Source organism: Myotis daubentonii, chromosome 2 (assembly GCF_963259705.1).
Source record: "Myotis daubentonii chromosome 2, mMyoDau2.1, whole genome shotgun sequence".
Lineage (NCBI taxonomy): Eukaryota > Metazoa > Chordata > Mammalia > Chiroptera > Vespertilionidae > Myotis > Myotis daubentonii.
In genome coordinates, this window is record NC_081841.1 from 51109422 (window position 1) to 51129844 (window position 20423).

Consider the following 20423-nt stretch of genomic DNA (forward strand, 5'->3'; position numbering starts at 1 on the left):
GCTGATCCTGCGATTGGAGGGTGATGGGGGTCAACGCCTGAGGGCTCCCAGTATGTGAGAGGGGGCAGGCTGGGCTGAGGGACACTCCCCCCTCCCACACACACACCCAGTGCACGGGGATCAGCGGAGCCGCGAGGCCTCCCTGCACCGGCATCAGTGTGACAGGGGGCAGTGCCCAAACCCCCTGAACCCCCTGATCGCCCTGCGGCTCTGTGTGTGACAGGGGGCGGGGCCACAACCTCCCTATCCGCCCTGCTCTGTTCGGGACAGGGGAAGGCGCCCCAACCCCCTGATCAGCCCTGCTCTGTGCCTGATAGGGGGGAGCTGCCCAACCCCCTGATCGCTCTGCGGCTCTGTGTGTGACAGGGTGCAGTGCCCCAACCCCCTGATTGGCCCTGCTCTGTGTGTGACAGGGTGTGGTGCCCCAACCCCCTCCCCCCCCCGCACCCCCCCCCCCCCCCAACGGGTCCTGCTCTGTGTGTGACGGGGTAGAGCCATAACCTCCCCTTCGGCCCTGCCCTGAGTGTGAGAGTGGCGGCGCCCCAACCCCTCTGATGGGCTCTGCTCTGTGAGTGACAGGGGCCAGCGCCCCAACCCCCTGATTGGCCCTGCTCTTTGCGTGACAGGGGGTTGCACTGCAACCTCCCCATCGACCCTGCCTTGAGTGTGACAGGGGGCGGTGCCCCAATCCCCCAATCGGCCCTACCCTGAGCGTGACTGAGGGTGGCATCGCAACCTCCTGATCCTCCCTGCTCTGTGCATGACATGGGGCGGTGCCCCAACTCCCCAAATGGCCCTGCTCTGAGCCCGACCAGGGGCTGCACCTAGGGATTGGGCCTGCCTTCTGCCACCCGGGAGCAGGCCTAAGCCAGCAGGTCGTTATCTCCCGAGGGTTCCCAGACTGGGAGAGGGCACAGGCCGGGCTGAGGGACCCCCCCCTCCCTCCCCGAGTGCACAAATTTTTGTGCACCGGGCCTCTAGTTTATGATAAAGCTACAAATAAAATATTTTGTCATTTTTACATGTCTTTGTCAGTCACTCAGCTTGATAGACCTGATTAATGCAAGCCAAGTGGAAAGTGTCATTTCCACTTAAGTGCCTATAATTAATCAATGATATAAATGAAAATTTTAAGCTAGTTTCGTAAACTCAGTTTTTAAATAATGGAGAGTGGATGTCAAAATGTTAGGATACCTCATCCTCTAATATTTTTGAGTTAGACCTCTTAATATGGTAAATTCCCATTCCCCACAGAATTTTCTCATGTTCTGCCCCACCCCCTTTTTTTCTAATTCTATTGTTATTTTAATAGTACATGTACACAGTATACCTAGGCTTGTAATGGAAATAGTACCCTGCAACCACCTTCAACTCTAGCTTTTCTCTTGACATTTGTTCCTGTATTTCTAATTAACATGGTTATACTGCTATTTTTTTTACCTTTCAGTTATAAACATCTATTAACTTTACATTCTAGAAGCTAAGTATTTAGCTCTCTTAAAGCAACATATTCTTCTCATCCTCCCAGTAGATTTTATTTTATCATATCTAGGATACCATCAATTATAAGATGCCCCATTATTTTATTTAAAATTTAATTTCATTTTTTTGTTAATCTTCACCCAACGCTATTTTCCCACTGATTTTTAGAGCGAGCAGAAGGGAGTGGAGAGAGACAGAGAGAAACATCAATATGAGAGAGACACATAGATTGGTTGCCTGCCACACGGGCCCCAACCAAGTCCAGGGATTGAGCCTGCACCGAGGTGTGTGCCCTTGACTACAATCGAACCTGAGATCCTTCAGTCCGTGGGCTGATGCTCTATCCACTGAGTCAAACTAGCTCGGGCTATGCCCCATTATTTTAGTATCACTAAGAAAAAAAATTATTGCTAGTTAGAGTAAAATATGCCATCATTGTAAGGCATACCTCAGTATTACATAACTTTTTCCGAACAGCCCCATAGTATACTGTTATTATTTCTCCTTTTTTATATTCTCCATGGCCTGCACAGCTATGTTCCTGGGACGTCTCTTCACTATCAATCCTGAGAATTTTCCTTACTCTACTTGATTAGATCCCCCCTTTTTCTTGCTCTTGTTTTACTTTCCCATATTATGGTGAGTCACATCTTCCCAAGCTTCCTGAATAAAGGGCTTTTAGTATAAATTTTTAGAGATCTTGCATTCTGAAAATGTTTTGATGTTCTCACACTTGATCAGTAGCATATCTAGTAGAATTCATTCTACTATTGATGGACATTTGAGCTGTGTTTTCTTTGAAATTTTGAAGATACTTTATTGCCTTTTTTTAAAAGTGCAGTATTTCACTTCTAAGATTCATATATTTCACCTTTGAAAATCAGGCTGTCTTTTTTTTATCTTTATTGTTGAACGTATTACATATGTCCCCCCTTTTCCCCATTGACCCCCTCCATTTCACCCCTCATCCAAGTCTTCATCATCCTGTTGTCTGTGTCCTTGGGTTATACATAAATGTATTCTTTTGTTACTTCTTCCCTTCTGTGTTGTATGAAATATATTGCTGTTGATGTAGGCGACTATTTTATTTTGAGCTATTGTGTAAGAATATAACATTTATTCATTCTACCATTGATGGACTAATGTTTTTTGTCAGTTCATTATTATAAGCAATACTGCTATGAATCTTCAAACTTTCTGTTCATGTGAGCAAGAACATTTCTAAGGTATAATTGCTGAGTGATAGGGCTTTTTTTTTTTAATCGGTAACATTTTTTTTAAAATATATATTTTATTGATTTTGTACAGCGAGGAAGGGAGAGGGATAGAGAGCCAGAAACATCGATGAGAGAGAAGCATCGATCAGCTGCCTCCTGCACATCTCCTACTGGGGATGTGCCCGCAATCCAGGTACATGCCCTTGACCGGAATTGAACCTGGGACCCTTCAGTCCCCTGAGCCAAACTGGCCAGGGCAGTGATAGGGCTTTTTAAAATTTGAATGACTCTTGAGGTTAAATTACCTTTTTTTGTTTGTTTAATTCTCACCCAAGGGTATTTTTTCCATTGATTTCTAAAGGGGGGGTGGGGGAGAGAGAGAGACTCACTTCTACTGGGGCTGGGGAACCTGCAAACGAGGTGCCCTTGCCTGTGCCCTTAACCGGGAATTGAACCTGTGACCCATGGGCCAATGCTCTAACCATTGAGCAACTGGCCACAGCTAAATTATCATTTTTATATTTATAGACCATTTGAGTCTCTTTTATAAAAAGAGTTTTTTAAATATTTTGGCACATTAAATTGGGTTATCTCTTATCTTACAGATTCATGGAATTTAAACAGTATTCTGGATACTAATTCTTTGTCAGTTATGTATATCACTAATGGTTTATTTTCAGTCTTATGTATTTGTGGGTAAAATGCAGGTTCTTAATTTTGATATGGTTATATTTGGCAGTATTTCCTTTGTAGTTGTTTTTTTCTTTTTCTTTTTGGCTTAGGAATTAATCTAGCTTCCAGAGGTTCATTTCAGAAACTGCGGTTTATTTGTTTTTTAAATATATTTTTATTGATTTTAGAGAGGAAGAGAGAGGGAGAGATTGATACATCATTGATGAGAGAGAATCACTGATTGGCTGCCTCCTGCACTCCCAAGCATGTGCTCTGACTGGGAATCGAATCGTGACCTCCTGGTTCATAGGTCAGTGCTCAACCACTGAGCCACTGCAACCGGGCTAGAAACTATGGTTTTGATCCCTCATTCTCCCAATGACGTTTATCTTTCCACCCATCCCACCCCACCGGAGGCTTTTAGGATATTTTATTTATTCCTGGTATTCTGTGAATTTCATGATGATGTATCTTGCTATGACACTCTTTGTTTTGTTTGGTTTTAGTCATTGTAGTGGATACCTTCATGGGATTTTTAAATCTGGAAACTCATGACCTTCCATGTGGGATAAATTTCCTGTACTTCTCTCTGATAAATCCTTCACCTCTTTTCTTCTCTTTTTCTGGAACTCTTAATTTGATATTGGACCTTGATTTGCTTGTTTTGGCTTTCCTAATTTTGAGTTTTGTACTTGTCTTATTTTTCTTTTTCTTGTTTTAATTCTGGTAAAATACACATAACATAAATTTACTATCTTAACCATTGTTAAGTGTGTGCAGCTCAGTTGTGCTAAATACATTCATGTTGTTGTGCAATCAGTCTCCAGAACTCTTTTAGTCTTACAAAGCTAAAATACTACCAGTAAACAATAAATCCCATTCTCCCTTCCCTCAGCCCCTGGCAACCATCATCCTACTTTGTCTCTATAACTGATTATTTTAGTTGCCTCATATAAATAGAATCATAGAGTATTTTGTCTTTTTGTGGCTAGCGTATTTCACTTGGCATGATGTCCTCAAGATTCATCCATTGTTGTGGCATGTGTCCTTTATTCCTTTCATTGCACAGTAACATTTCATTGTATGAATATATAGTAGCGTGCCCCCCCCCCCCATCTGTAATTTTGCTTTCCATGGTTTCAGTTACCACAATTTAAAACTATTAAATGGAAAATTCCAAAAATTAACAATGCATAAATTTTAATTGAAGATTTTAAAATGGATTTTTAGAGAGAGATGGAGCGGGGGAGAGATAGAAACATCAATGTGATAACAACAAATCAATCCGCTGCCTCCTGCATACCTGCTATCAGGGATCAAGCCTGCAACCTAAGCATGTGCCCTGACCAGGACTTGAACCTACTACCCCTTGGTTCACAGTATGATACCAAACCAACTGAGCCACACCAGCCAGGCAACAATTCTTAAGTTTCAAATTTCATGCCCTTCAGGGAAGCACGGTTGGTGTGTGAATCATTGTCAGGTGTATCCACAGTATATACACTATCCAGCCTTTAGTCTCTCTCAGTTATCTGGTCACATGTCACTATAGTACAGTGCTTGTGTGCAAGAAACTCTTATTTTACATAGTAATGGCCCCAGAGCATAAGAGTAGTGATGCTGGTGATTTGTGTATGCCAAAGAGAAGATGTAGAGTCTTCCTTTAAGTAAAATGGTAAGTGCTGTACAATAAGATATTTTGAGAAAGACGACAGACCACATTCACAAAACCTTTATTACAGTACTAGAGGCCCGGTGCACGAATTCATGTACAGGTGGGGCTCCTCTGGGTCGCCTGCAGGGATTGGCCTGAAACCTGGAGTCCAACAAAACCTGTAGTCCTTTGCTGCCTGCAGCTCCTACCTGCTGCTCCTGCTCATCCCGGGCCCCACTGCACCTGCTGAGGGCTCACGCCCAATTAGTCCCAATCAAGAGAGGCTCAAGCTGCCATAGCAGTGCTCGCCAGCTGTGAGCCCTGCATCTGGTGCCCTCCAGAGAGGAGTGACCTGCGAGATCAGGCTGAAACCAGCTCTCTGACATCCCTCATGGGGTCCCGGATTGCGAGAGGGCGCAGGCCAGGAAGAGGGACCCCACCAGTGCACAGTCAGTCTGGGGCGGGACTGCAGGAGGGCTCCAGGGCTTGTCCAACCCATCTCACTCAGTCCTGATCTGCCGGACCACAGCAGCAAGCTAACCTACCAGTTAGAGCGTCTGCCCCCTGATGGTCAGTGCACATCATAGAGCCATTGAGCGGCCTTAGCATGTAATTAGCATATTATACTTTGATTGGTTGAACAGTTGACCGGTCACCAGAGGACCGGACACTTAGCATATTAGGCTTTTATTATATAGGATATTATTATAATTTTCTGTTTTTGTTTTTTGTGGGGTTTTTTTGTTACTAGAGGCCCAGTGCATGAGATTCGTGCACTGACGGGGGTGGGGGGTGGGGGGTGGGGGCATGGTCCCCTAGCCCAGCCTGCGTCCTCTCGCAGTCCAGGACCCCTTGGGGGATGTCCACCTGCTGGCTTAGGCCAGATCCCTAGGAGGCAGTCAAACATCCCTCTTGCAGTATGGGGCTCTCACAGTCTGGGACCTCTCGCTCCTTACCACCCGCCTGCAGCGGGGGCAGGAGAGGTTCCCACCACCGCTGCTGCACTCCCCAGCTGTGAGCCTGGCTTCTAGCTGAGCAGCCTCTCCCCTGTGGGAGCACACAGACCACCAGGGGGCAGCTCCTGCATTGAGCGTCTGCCCCTTGGTTGTCAGTGCATGTCATAGCAACTAGACATTCGCCTTTTGGTCTATCTGCATATTATGCTTTTATTATATAGGATTAATGTATTACTGAGCTTAATTTATAAATTAAACTTTATCATAGATATAGATATGTTGGTATAGGAAATATTGGGGTTCTGGGAACATATTACCTATTGATAAGGGAGGGACTACTGTTCCACATTTTGTTTATCTGTTCACCAGTTTATGAACATTTGTGTTGTTCTCACTTTTTTGGCTATTACGAATAATGCTACTATGAACATTTTTGCTTACAGTTTTTGCAGACATGCTTTCTCTTGGGTACCCAAGAGTGAATTATGGTAACTCTAACTTTTTGAGGAACTGCCTCACTATTTTCCAAAGTGGCTGCACCATTTTACATTGCCACTTTCTATGTATGAAGGTTCTAATATCTCCATATAACTAACTTTTGTTATTGCCTCTCTTACTGATTATAGCCATCCTATTGAGTATGTAGTGGTTTCTTGTTGTGGTTTTGATTTGCATTTCCCTAATGACTAATGATGTTGAACATCTTTTCATATATTCTTGTTGGCCATTTGTATATCATAAGTGTAATTTTAAAATTTTATTGTTTAATTATAATTGACATTCAATATTATATTAGTTTCAAATGTACAACATAGCAGTTAGACATTTATATAACTTGCTAAGTCAGTGGTTCTCAACCTTGGCTGCACATTAGAATCACCTGGGAATCTTTTTAAAATCCTGATTTCTGGGCCTCATCCTCCGGAAATTCTGTTTCTTTGTTACTAATGTTGTGGCCCCACCCCATAACAAAGAAACAGAATTTCCGGAGGATGAGGCCCAGAAATCAGGATTTTGAAAAGATTCCCAGGTGATTCTAATGTGCAGCCAAGGTTGGAAACCATTGTGCTAAGTGATCCCCCGATGAGTCTAGTACAGTGATGGCAAACCTTTTGAGCTCGGCGTGTCAGCATTTTGAAAAACCCTAACTTAACTCTGGTGCTGTGCCACACATAGAAATTTTATGATATTTGCAACCATAGTAAAACAAAGACTTATATTTTTGATATTTATTTTTATATATTTAAATGCCATTTAACAAAGAAAAATCAACCAAAAAAATGAGTTCGCGGGTCACCTCTGACACACGTATCATACGTTTGCCATCACTGGTCTAGTACCTACCTGACACATTACATAATTATTGACTACATTTCCTATTGACTACATTCCCATGCTGTATTTTACTATAAATGTAATTTTGAAATATGTTTTCACTTTAAGGATAATGAAGAGTTAAGACAAGGGGATAGTTGCCCAGTGCCTGCAGAGGATGAACAGACCGACTGCACCGCTGCCCAGCAACTCAATACAAGTACTGGTCCTTCGTGTACAGCTGAGCCTCCTGCATTGAGGTACAGTTTTTGATATGGAAAGATCTTCCGCATTAAGATTACTTTTTCTTCTGATCATTTGCTCACCTGTTTCTGTGTACTATATTACATCTAATGTAAAATTCTTTTTTTCTTAGCACAACTCATATAGAAAAGGATCTAGTGGAGGATTCCACTGTTCAGAAGGATGTTCTCAACTCGACAACTCTATCAGTTTCTTCCCCAAACCCTGCAAAGCCATCGGGGACAAATACTGCTTCACCATGTGATAGTAACATAAATGCAGCTGTAACTGTGGCCCTACAGGTAACTTGGTGAATTTAGTTTATGTCAGAAAAATATCAGTTTAATAATGAGCATTCTCACCCTCACCCCCACGCCCCATAACTCTTTGGTGTAGCAGAGTCATTTGGAAATAGCCCAATTTGGGGTTGCCTACATCCTGCCAAAAAGCTAAAGGAGTTTAAAGTCACTGTGAAGAAATGGGGAATTTTAGTCATGTTGAGGGAGTGAAGAAGTTACTATTCATTCTGTTTCTTTTGATTGCTTTTTTCTGATCATATTATAGTTAAGTGAAACTTCTTTCTTATCTATGTTATGTTGTATGAATCATTTTTGGGTTAGCGTAAAGAGGCTTTGAGCCTTTTGGTCTGTGTGTGTGTGTGTGTGTAATGCTTAACAAGTCTGTGGAACCCATGAGGGAATGCTAGTTTTTATTCAATTTCCAGAATTATTTTTATAATTAGGTTAATACAGAAAAGCAGAGGCAGGGGTGGGGGTGGGGGGGAAACCACAAAATTTACCTATAATCCTTTCATTTAATGTGTGTATATATGTATGTATTATTGTTATTATTATCTTTTATTTTAGAGAGAGAGGAAGGGAGAGGGAGAGAGATAGAAACATAAACTGGCTGCTTCCTGCGTGCCCCCACTGGGGATTGAGCTCCCAATCCAGGCATGTGCCCTAATCAGGAATTGAACAGCCATCCTCTTGGTGCATGGGATGTTGCTCAACCAACTGAGCCACACCAGCCAAGCCTTTTATTTATTGATATAGCTAGTAGTATTTTGGTATTGCTATTTCTTTTTTCTAGGTTTAGAACATTTTATCCCTGGCCTGGTAGCTTAGTTGGTTGGAGCATCGTCCCAATAATGCCAAGGTTGTCGATTCAATCCCCAGTCAGGGCATATAAATGAATCAACCAATGAGTGCATAAATAAGTAGAACAATAAGTCAGTTTGTGTCTCTGTTTCTCTCTCTCGAATCAATCAATAAATTTTTATAAGGAATATTTTATCTTGTGATTTAATATAATCCTATCTAATAATAGACAAACATGGTAATTAACCGTACCTCCGACATGCTCCCCATGGGCTAATCAGGGTGATATGCAAATTAACTGCCAACCAAGATGGCAGCCGGCAGCCAGGCTGCTGAAGCGAACAGGAGGATTGCTCGCTCCAGTGATGGAGGAAGCCAAGGTTCCCCGCCTGCCGCTGCCGGCCTCTGAGCTGTACTCTAAGAAACAATGTTGCAATTATAGAAGCTAAACAAACCCAGAAACCTCCTTTCAGCCAGCCGGCCTCGGAGCTGGAGCTGCAACAGTGTTTCAATTATAGAAGCCAAACAAACCCAGATACCTGCTTTCAGCAGCCAAGGTCTCAGCTGGAGCCGAGCCTCAGAGCTAAAGCCGGCTCTCAGTTCCAGTGACAGTCATAGAAGGTAAATAAATCCCAGAATAAAAAGAAAAAAGAAAAAAAGGAGCGGTTGGGAGCTTCAGTCACCCACCAGCCTGAAAACGGCCCTCACCCCTCACCCAGACTGGCCAGGCACCCCAAGGGGACCCTCACCCTGAAGGAGGTGTGACCAGCTGCAAACAGCCATCAGCCCGTCATCCAGGCTGGCCAGGCACCCAAGCGGGACCACCACCCTGATCCGGGACACCCTTCAGGGCAAACCAGCCGGCCCTCACCCGTGCACCAGACCTCTATCCTATATAGTAAAAGGGTAATATGCAAACTGACTCTAACAGCAGAAAGACTGGGAATGACTGGTCACTATGACACCCAGACCACCAGGGGGCAGATGCTCAATGCAGCAGCTGCCCTCTGGTGGTCAGGGAGCTCTCACATGGGAGGAGCTCTGCTCAGCCACAAGCCAGGCTGATGGCTGCCAGTACAGTGGTGGTGGTGGGAGCCTCTCCTGCCTCCTCAGCAGCGCTAAGGATGTCCGACTGCAGTTTAGGCCTGCTCCCCGCTGGCAAGTGGACATCTCCCGAGGGCTGCTGGGCTGCCAGAGGGATGTCTGATTGCCATCTTAGGCCCATTCCCCCGGGGAATGGGCCTAAGCCAGCAGGTGGTCATCCCCTGAGGGGTCCCAGACTGCAAGAGGGCACAGGCCGGGCTGAGGGGGTCCCTCCTCCGCCCCCCGAGTGCACAAAGTTTTGTGCACCGGGCCTCTATTCCTATCTAGTAAAAAAGAAACATGGTAATTAGCTGTACGTCCGCTACCCTTCCCATTGGCTAATCAGGGCGATATGCAAATTAACAGCCAGCGAACATGAGGCTTGCTTGCTTCAGCGACAGAGGACTCCAACGTTTCCCGCCTGCCGCTGCCGGCCTCTGGGCTTGCAGCTTGAAACATTCTTACAAATATAGAAGCTAAACAAAACCCCAGAAACCTGCTTTCAGCCAGCTGGGATCTCAGAGCTGGAGTTGAAACAGTGTTTTGATTATAGAACCCAAACAAACCAGATACCTGCTTTCAGCGCCGGAGGCCTAAGAGCTGGAGTCAAGCCTCAGAGCTAAAGCTGGCTCAGAATAAAAAAAAGAAAAAAGAAAAAATGGAGCGGTTGGGAGCTTCAGTCACCCGCCAGCCTGAAAACAGCCCTCAGCCCCTCACCCAGACTGGCCAGGCACCCCAGTGGAGACGCCCACCCTGAAGGGTGTGTGACCAGCTGCAAACAGCCATCATCCCCTCACCCAGGCTGGCCAGGCACCCCAGTGGGGACCCCCACCCTGAAGGGGGTGTGACCAGCTGCAAACAGCCATCATCCCCTCACCCAGGCTGGCCAGGCACCCCAGTGGGGATCTCCACCATGATCCAGGACACCCTTCAGAGCAAACCAGCCGACCCCTGCCTCCCAGCACCGGGATCAGCGGAGCCGAGAGGCCTCCCAGCACCGGGATCAGCGTGACAGGGGGAAGTGCCCAACCCCCCTGATCGCCCTGTGGCTCTGTGTGTGACAGGGCCCACCCCCCCACCCCCCCCGATTGGCCCTACCCTGAGCGTGACTGAGGGTGGCATTGCAACCTCCCGATCCGCTCTGCTCTGTGCATGACGGGGCGGCGCCCCAACTCCCCAATCAGCCCTGCTCTGAGCCTGACCAGGGGCTGCACCTAGGGATTGGGCCTGCCCTCTGCCACCCAGGAGCAGGCCTAAGCTAGCAGGTCGTTATCTCCCGAGGGGTCCCAGACTGCGAGAGGGCACAGGCTGGGCTGAGGGACCGCACTCCCCCTCCCCCAGTGCACATATTTTTGTACACCGGGCCTCTAGTCCTATATAATAAAAGTGAAACATGCAAATTAGCTGTCCCTCTGCTACGCTCACAAGCCATTTCCACCAGCCAATGAGAAGCGAGTATGCAGATTAACCCAACAAAGATGACGGGTAATTTGCATACACAGCAGAGTGGGAGAGATGGCAGCTTGGAGGGATGTGGCTCCCTTGGTCACTGGACCGAGAGCAGAGCTAGAGAGCCGGAGGCTTGGGGGGATGTGGCTCCCTTTGTCAGTCGGGGAAAACCCAGAGCCCCAGAGCATGGGTAGCACCAGGAATTCTGGGAATAGTAGTTTTGGTGGCAGCCCCAGGACCAGAAGCGGAAGCCCAGAGTGCAGGGAGCACCAGGAATGCTGGGAATCATAATTCTGTTGGCAGACTGATCTCCTAGACCAGCGGTTCTCAACCTATGGGTCGCGACACCTTTGGTGGTTGAACGACCCTTTCACAGGGGTCGCCTAAGACCATCCTGCATATCAGATATTTACATTACGATTCATAACAGTAGCAATATTACAGTTATGAAGTAGTGACAAAAATTATTTTATGGTTGGGTCACAACATGAGGAACTGTACTTAAAGGGCCAGAAGGTTGAGAACCACTGTCCTAGATGCTAGAGCAGTGGTTCTCAACCTTCCTAATGCTGTGACCCTTTAATACAGTTCCTCATGTTGTGGTGACCCCCCAACCATAAAACTATTTTCGTTGCTACTTCATAATTGTACTTTTGCTACTGTTATGAATCATAATGTAAATATCTGATATGCAGGATGTATTTTCATTGTTATTAATTGAACATAAAGCATAGTGATTAATCACAAAAACAATAGGTAATTATATATGTGTTTTCTGATGGTCTTAGACGACCCCTGTGAAAGGATCGTTCGACCCCCAAAGGGGTCGCGACCCACAGGTTGGTGACCCACAGGTTGAGAACTGCTGCACTAGAGCAAAGTGAGCCTGGACCAAGTTACTGTTACGGTGGGGGATGGAGGGAAAGCAAAGGTGAGAGACATAAGTAAAATCAGAGTGTCTAGGAAAAATTAAAGGGAAGATATCCTAAAACTTTCAGGAAATCTACCAATGGAGCAAAGAAAAAAAAAATCCTCTATTATTCTGTGAGCAACAAACCAAACTGGGTTGGGGGTTTCAGACAATTTGCTCATATGATTGCAAAGACAGAAACTCCCGGATTGGAGAGGGCTCCCCTGAGGGTTCCCAGATTGGAGAGGGTGCATGTCGGGCTGAGGGACCCCTAGTAATAATAATAATAACAACAATAAGCCCAGCTTGTATGACTCGGTTGAGTTCAGTCCATGCACCAGGAGGTTGTAAGTTTGATTCCTGGTCAGGGCACATGCTGGGTTTGCAGGCTGGATCCCCAGGGGATGTGCAGAAGGCAGCCAGTTGATGTTTTTGTATCCTTTTCCCTTCCTCTCTCTGAGGTCATTAAAAACATTTAAAGTAATAAGAATAGTAATGATAGAATAGCAGCTAGCAAGTATTGAATACCTACTATCCTATTTTCACAACACCCCTGTTGGCCTACTTTTTCAGATAAAATAATTAAGACTTTTAATTAGTCTTTCAATAATACATGATTGGTTTCCAACTGCTCTGCAGAAATTCTTATAGAATCCCGCCTAGTGTTCTTTGTACCAAGGGAAAAGAGAATGAAACCATTTTATTTCATTATATGGATGGACTATTAATTTAATCTGTCCTTGTTAGACATTTAGGTTGTTTCCAGTTTTTTTTCTCATTACTATAAACATGCTAACATATGAGAATTCAGATAAATTCCTCAAGTGAATTTATTGTTTCATACATAAATTGCAGCAGTTTTTATTATTTTCAACAAACATACTTTTTCTTTTTTTACCCTCTAGGATATGTTTATTGATTTGAGGGTAGGGGAGTAGGGAAGAGAGTGACATTGATGTGAGAGAGAAACATTGATTGGTGGCCTCCCATACACACCCTGACTGGCAATTAAACCTGTGACCTAGGTATGTGTCTTAACCGGGAATTGAACCCGCAACCTTTTTGGTGTAGGGGACAATACTCCAACATCGGTACCACCCAGCCAGGGCCACAAAAGTACTTTCTTAACAAGATTGTACTGGCCCTGGTTGGGTAGCTCAGTTAGTTAGAGCATCGTTCCTATATGCCAAGGTTGTGGGCTCAATCCCTGGTCAGGGCACATATAAGAAGCAACCAGTGAATGCATAAATAAGTGGAAAATCAGTGTTTCTCTCTCTATCCCCCTCCCACTCTTTCTAAAATCAATCAATCAAAAATTTTTTTAAAAAGATTGTACTAATACACGTTAATAGCATTGTATATCAGAGCACCTATTACCCTTTCTTAGGAAATAACTTACTGATTTTCTTGTGGTCAGTACTATCCTTTTTGTACTTTATTACTTAGGGAATGTACACCATAAAAATGTTTTGTTTTTCTTCCCTTCCAAGGAACCCCGAAAGCTAAGTTATGCTGAAGTGTGCCAGAAGCCCCCTAAAGAGCCATCTCCAGTTCCTGTGCAGCCGCTACGAGAACTTCGCTCCAATGTAGTGTCTCCCACCAAAAATGAAGAGAATGGAGCTCCTGAGAAGTCCATTGAGAAACCGCATGAGAAGCCAGAAGCAAGGGCTAGTAAGGATTATTCTGGCTTCCGAGGCAATACCATTCCCAGGGGAGCAGCTGGAAAAATCAGGGAACAGAGACGCCAGTTTGGCCACAGGGCCATACCTCAGGGAGTTACTCGACGTAATGGCAAAGAGCAATATGTGCCACCCAGATCACCAAAGTAAAACAAACCAACCAACAAACAAAAACTATTCAAAAACTTCTCTCTCTTCCCATTAAACTTGAGCTGTGGCTATATTGAACTGTTATGGAGGGGAGAGGGTGACCAGGAAGGAAACAAGAGAAAGTATATCCTTAAATCATTACAGATTTTGGAGTTGTGAGCAGTAGAATCCCAAAATTCATCTCTAAAGTGATTTTAAAATGCTGGAGGATTCCAATCAGTATAAATATATATATATATGTATACATATATAAAAATATAATTTTTCTATTTTTGTTTTTGATTTTAATTTGCAGAGATCTGCCTGGAATCAATTTTGAGGGTTCAGATTTAGCTTGGGGAAAAAACATATTACACATCCTTCAGTATAGGAGATGAGGGAGTGAGAGAAAATATTTTTTGAAGAAGCATTTCTGTAAAATTAGAAATTACTTTTTTAAATATATTTAAAGTTTGGCTTAGAGAATGCCATCTCTGCCTTTATGGCCTTGTGTTGCAAAGCAGATCAGTGGCTGGGGTGCCTGTTTGGGTGTGTTGTGTGTACAAGAGTGACTGAAGCCAAATCTGTTGTCATGTTAGTAAATGATTTGAAAACTGAATGTAATAATGTACTTGAGTAGATTATTTTTCCAGTTTGATATGTAGTCTCCTTTTGACCTTACTAATATTTTATTCAACAAGCTTTTGATTGTACTTGGAGATGTGACTACCAATCAGTTTGATACTCACGGAAAGAATGGGGGTTATTCAGATAATTGAAAAATCTGTCTTAGATCTGAGTAGGGGTAGATCAAAAGGCCTACAGAGGTTTAAACTGGCCTGTGATTCCCCCCTCCCCCTAAAATAGGAAATAATTTTTTGTGTGTTACTTCATTTTTGCTACTCTCTGTTCTTTGACTACCAACCCCCAGAAGCAAATTTAACTAACCACCTACATAATTGTATGTTTCTAACCACCTTGACCAGTCTAGTCAAATCATATAACTGTTCTAAATTTCTGAATTGAACAGTGGAGTATTTTACTCTTCTGTTCATGTATTTAGAAGTTTAGATCCCAGAATGGTAGAGCAGACTATAATTTATTTGTATTAGTGTTAAAGATGAAACATTATAATTGACTCTTAAAGTGTTAAATAGTGTAGAAGTAAAAATAATTTTTAAAGGCTTAATTTGGGGGCAACTTTTTCTGTTTACAGTGTATTTATCATAACCTGCCTTTCTTCCCTTTCTCCAAAAAATTAAAATAAAATAAAAAATACAGTTTGAAATTCACAGAAGCAGAGCCAGCAAGTCAGGAGTTTTTTGAGTTAAGGTGAAAAAGGTAGTTGAAGAAAATTATTACATAATATCTCAGTGAATCAAGTTGTAGTTCTCATATTAAATAGGCAAGTTTACATGCTGGTGTATGGAAAATGGCTAAAATACTAAAAATCATGTTGGATGAATCTGTTTTAAGTCATACCATTTTCAGAGTTCTATGTAAGGTGGGGTTTTGTTTTTTTAGGGATAGTTTGTAGCAGCAATAACTGTCCCTTATGTTAGTGAATGACTTGTATAAATTGAAACTGTAAATTGTGAACACTGGAAAGCACCATTGTGACATAGAGTAAACATCTTAGTAATATATTAAAATGAATGTAAATGGAGGTTAAAATTACATTACTGTGAAAACTCATCTTCCAACTCTAAGTTAAGCTGTGGAGATTTGTATTAGTAGGTAACTGTTCAGAGCTTTGAAAACACTGCACATTTCTGTACAAGCCAGAGTTATCATTTCTTTGTAACTTATTCAGCTTGGCAATTGCTTTTGATTTGGTTGGTTGATAACATGATATAATACATTTAACTAAGAAGAATCATTTCTACACACTATTTTTTTAAATCATCTAGAACTGAAATCTACAGTTAAACTACCTGTGCTGAAATTTGGGGAAGTTTAGGTTCTTTTTTTAAAAAGTATTAATAATCATTGACTATATCTATGATAAAGTGCTTATTTTGGTTTACTTAGGTAATGCTGCAGTTGGTGAAAATGATAAACATTTAAAGTGTTAACACTCTGAATGCATTGGATTTAAGAGAATAAACATTTTATAAAAATCACTTGGCGAGGATTATAAACTTAATTATTGCACTTGAAACAAAACATTACTTTTTTCACAGTGTGTCACAGAAGTGGGCTTGTATTATTTGTACACTTATGTGACTTATTCCAACTTTTAAAAACTAAGTATTTTAATTGAAACACAAGAGTCTTCTTTTTGAAGAAAGTGTGTTCTTGCTTTTCCCCAAAATGTTACTAAGAGTAGAAATTTAATTTAAAGACATGACCTTTTAAATTCTCTTGTAAAATATATTGTTTTAATTTAATTTTCCTCATTACAACTAATCCCCATTTTGATGGGATGTATAGGGAAGAATAAATGTGTGTGCGTGTATATATAATATATATATTCACAGTATGTATTTAGCATTTATTTTATTACAGCAGATTTAAGGTTTGTATCTAATGATGCCTATGAATTGTGTGAAACTTGGCCCCCTCCTTTCCCCCCAGCATTACTCTGTAACTGATGAGGGTTGAGCATTCATTAAGTTCAACTATTTATTTGGTTCTCTTTTAGTTGTAATCCTCACTTGAGGATATGTTTTTCATTGATTTTAGAGAGAGGAAGGGAGAGAGAAACATTGATGTGAGAAAAACATCGATCAGTTGCCTCTTGTATATGTCGTGACTGAGTATCAAACCTGCCACCTTTCAGTTTATGGGAAGATACTCCAACCAACAGAGACACACTGGCCAGGGCTGTTTGGTTTTTTAGAAAGGAATTTAAATACTGATTTTTCTTTTTTCTTCATCCTTATGGCTTAACACTTCCTTGGGCTGTTGGAAGCTAAAAGTAGATACAAAATGATATTGAGTGTATGGTACAGTGATCTTCTGCCACAGTTCTTACTGCATGAAGAGAAAAAAAGTCACACAAGTTTACCACCTTGCACTTCATAGAGAGGGTATATAGAGATATTGCAAAAACCTATCTCTATTTACTATCCTGATAATTAAGGTTTTCATGATATCCAGGTCCTGTCTCTAACCTGAGTAACTTCATTTTTGCAAGTATAGACATTGGCATTCAAGAGATTAATCCGTCTAAATTTTTTTCAACTGGATTTTGGAAGAAGATAAAATCTTTCAGTGCTGTAGTTTATTGTTGTCATCTTATGTGCTCAGTATGCATGTGATCAAATGACACGCAGGTTTTAAATTTATTTTTGGTTCCTAAAATTAAGGAAGCTTGAATATTGTTTCACATTCCTTTCTCTTTTTAAATAATATTTGCTTTGCAAAAGGCTTAATGATGGAGTATTAGCATCTGCTGGAACAGAAAATAGTATTTAAAAGTTACTAAATAATTCTCTAGCTTTCTTAGTTATGGCCTTAATACTGAATTTTTGGGGGGTAAATGTGCACTGGTTTTACTTTGATCCAGTTGAACACACCGGGGTTAAGTCTCTGATATTTGTGTTGGCCATATATGTTAACCATATTTTAAAAGAATCCACTTTGTATTTTACAGAAAAGATAAAATGTAAGAGTGGACAGTATATTCCTTTTGAAGGATTTTTAAAAAATTCTTAACTATATGATGGTGGTTTCCCCCCCCCCCCCTAATTTTATATATTTCCTTACAATTTGGTGGCTATAGAATTTTAACTTTAGGCTTTTAAGTATATGCTAATTTAGCTTGTCTAAGCTTCCAGGAAGTTACATAGACATTTCAGTTTTCATTAGCTAAATGAAGATATTTTAAGAAGTTGAAAAGAAAATTTGTTTTCAGGTTGAGAGTAAATTCTCTTTCAAAATTCACCTGATTATTAAATAATTTAAAGTTTTGGGTTTTTTTTTAAATTGAGAACCTCTTATGAGTTGCTGAGTAGATTGGTTCCCCAAAGTGCAACTCAGGTACCAACAAAAGAAAATGGTTTTACTTTCAGTTTTCTAGCACAAAACACTGATTAGCATATAGTATAAAGAAACAGCCACAGTGCTTTTTTTTTTCTTCTGATTCTGGTGTCCCTTGAGTGGCATCTCCTAATGTTCGGTTTGTGTTGGGGGGGTCAGAACCAGTTAAATGCCTTCTATTTTGTCCATTGCTTAAGTTTGTTCCTGTTGTCAAAACTGTCCCTCCCACCCCCTAAAAAAATGATGTGACACATGCTCATGCATTTATGTTAAAATGAGTACATCTGTATTTGTATTTTTGTTTTCAACATTGCCAAGGTGCTATGGGAAATTAAAGTAACAAAAATTAGGACAAATAAAATTGTTTAAAAGCAAGACTGGTTTTCTTTTCTCCAGGTGGTTTATTTCTAATGACTACTTGTATTTACTTTTCAATAATTTTATATGTTGCCCATTCTCTAGTTCCCTTACAATCCCGATCTCAGCAGGCTTTGATTTGTTTTGGGGAAGGGGCAGAGGTAAGCTATGTGATACTGCATCTGTAAAGTGAGGGCAGAGAGCTATAAGATTCAGCTTTATGATCCTGGGGTTTTCTTAAGTTACTTTTGTGTGAGAAACAGTTACTGAAGGGTAAAAAATTACAGGGCAGTGTGCAGTTTAAGGATATGCTTTCGTTGGGCTGATAGTATGGTCTGACTTGAGTATGTAAATTCTGGGCTTTTAAAACTTATTTTCAAGAGAAAACCATTAGGTTTCCTTTACCTTTTCAACCATATCTTTGTTTTGATTGTATCAAATCCTAAAGCTAAAGTTTTTTTTGTTTCATTTTTTAAAGCTGAAGGTTTGATAGATTCTTAAAGGGAAAGTTTACTGGGAAATTTAAATAGGTCTTTAAGCTTTTTAATACCATGATAATGCAAAAATGGAAAAGCTGAGTGAATCTCTAGCTTTTTAACAGATGGTATCTGTAAATTAATGTGACATTTCAACTTTTATTGAATATAGTTCATCAGCCCACCCTTACCTGCACTTTCACTTTCCATGGTTTAGTTACCCAAGGCAGCCACAGTCAAAATATTAAATGTCAAATTCCATAAATAAACAATGCATAATTTTAAATTGCATGCCATTCTGAGTAGCATATCTGAGATGTGGATCATCCTTTTGTCCAGCATATCCAGACTATACACCATACAGCCATTGCTCTTGGCTATCAGACCGCTGCTCTAATGCAGTGCTTTTTTTTTTTTTTTTTTAAGTCAAGTAGCCAGCCCTTAATGGCCCCACAGGACGAAAGTAGTCATGCTGGCAATTTGCATATGCCAAAGACAAGCCATAAAGTGCTTCCTTTAAGTGAAATGGTGAGTACAGTGCAATAAGATATTTTTACTATCTACGAAGTTATGTATGAGGTAACTAATGTGTACGTTCACTTTAATTAGCTCAGTAGCATTGCCCCTTTAGATAGCTAAAACCTTTAGTTTACTAAGGAACAGTTTATCTTAATGGAGATAGTTAATATCAATGAGCAAAATGGTCCCATTAATAACAGGTTTACAGGATTACATACAGCTTTAGAGCCTTATGTCAATGTGTTGGTAAATACATTTGGCCAAGAGAGGGGTATGAATAAGTTTATCATATTAGGAACAGTATTTTTAATGGACTAATAACCAAATTGATAGCCTTAATTATGTTTCTCATTAGGGAGGAAAATCCTCCCCAAGACGCTCCTCCCTGAGTGGATCACACACTAGCCAAGGAGGGTGGGACAGTGAGCAGTGGCATATTCACCTTCAGTCGGGGTTGGTGTCTGCTGACAAGGAAAAGGGGCTGAAGGGCTGTTAGAATAAACAGACACCTGCCAAGGCCCTGTGGTGATCTCTTTCTGTGTAACAAATACCTCACATTTAGTGGCATAAAAGGATGACCATTTTATATTCAAAGGTTTTGGACAGAGCACAACAGGCATCGGTTGTCTTTGTTCCATATTGTTTTGGACCTCAGCTAGGGAAGACCGAAATGTCCAGCAGCTGAAATCATCTAGTGGCCTCTTCACCCTAGGCTACGATGACTACAAGGCTGGGCTTAGCCAGCGACATTGGGCAGAGCACCTCACGTGGCCTGCCAAGTGTGGCAGGCAGCTGCCTTGCAGGAAGGTTGCTAGGTTCTCAGTGTTCAGGGAAGGAGGGTCCTGAGAGGGTTCTCTTCAGTGGGGGCCTTTCAAGAGAACCAGGGGAAGCTGCATGGCCTTCTAGAACCTAACCTCAGAAGTCACATAGTATCACTTGGGCTATGTTCTATTGGTCAAAATAATCAGAAACCCATTCAGATTCTGGGGAGGGGGCATGGACCTCACTTTCTATTTTTATTGATTTCCGAGAGGAAGGGAGAGGGAGAGATATATAGAAACATCAATGATGAGAGAGAATCATTGATCAACTGCCTCCTTCAGGCCCCCTACTGGGGATTGAGCAGCAACATACAGCAGGAAACCATGACCTGGTTCATAGGTTGACTCTTAATCACTGAGTTACACCAACCGGGCTGA

At 41.9% G+C, this 20423-nt stretch overlaps 1 protein-coding gene across 9 annotated transcripts in view; it reads left to right on the plus strand.

The window, feature by feature from the left end:
• Positions 1-18247, plus strand: part of LARP4 (La ribonucleoprotein 4) — a 74130-nt gene extending 55883 nt beyond the window's left edge. For all 9 annotated transcript variants that reach the window (XM_059682847.1, XM_059682846.1, XM_059682848.1 and 6 more), the window contains 3 exons: positions 7425-7555; positions 7672-7840; positions 13571-18247. In XM_059682847.1, the coding sequence (XP_059538830.1) occupies positions 7425-7555; positions 7672-7840; positions 13571-13909 (639 nt within the window). In that variant the 3' untranslated portion in view covers positions 13910-18247. The remainder of the gene's footprint in view (positions 1-7424; positions 7556-7671; positions 7841-13570) is intronic.
• Positions 18248-20423: the final 2176 nt, after the last annotated feature.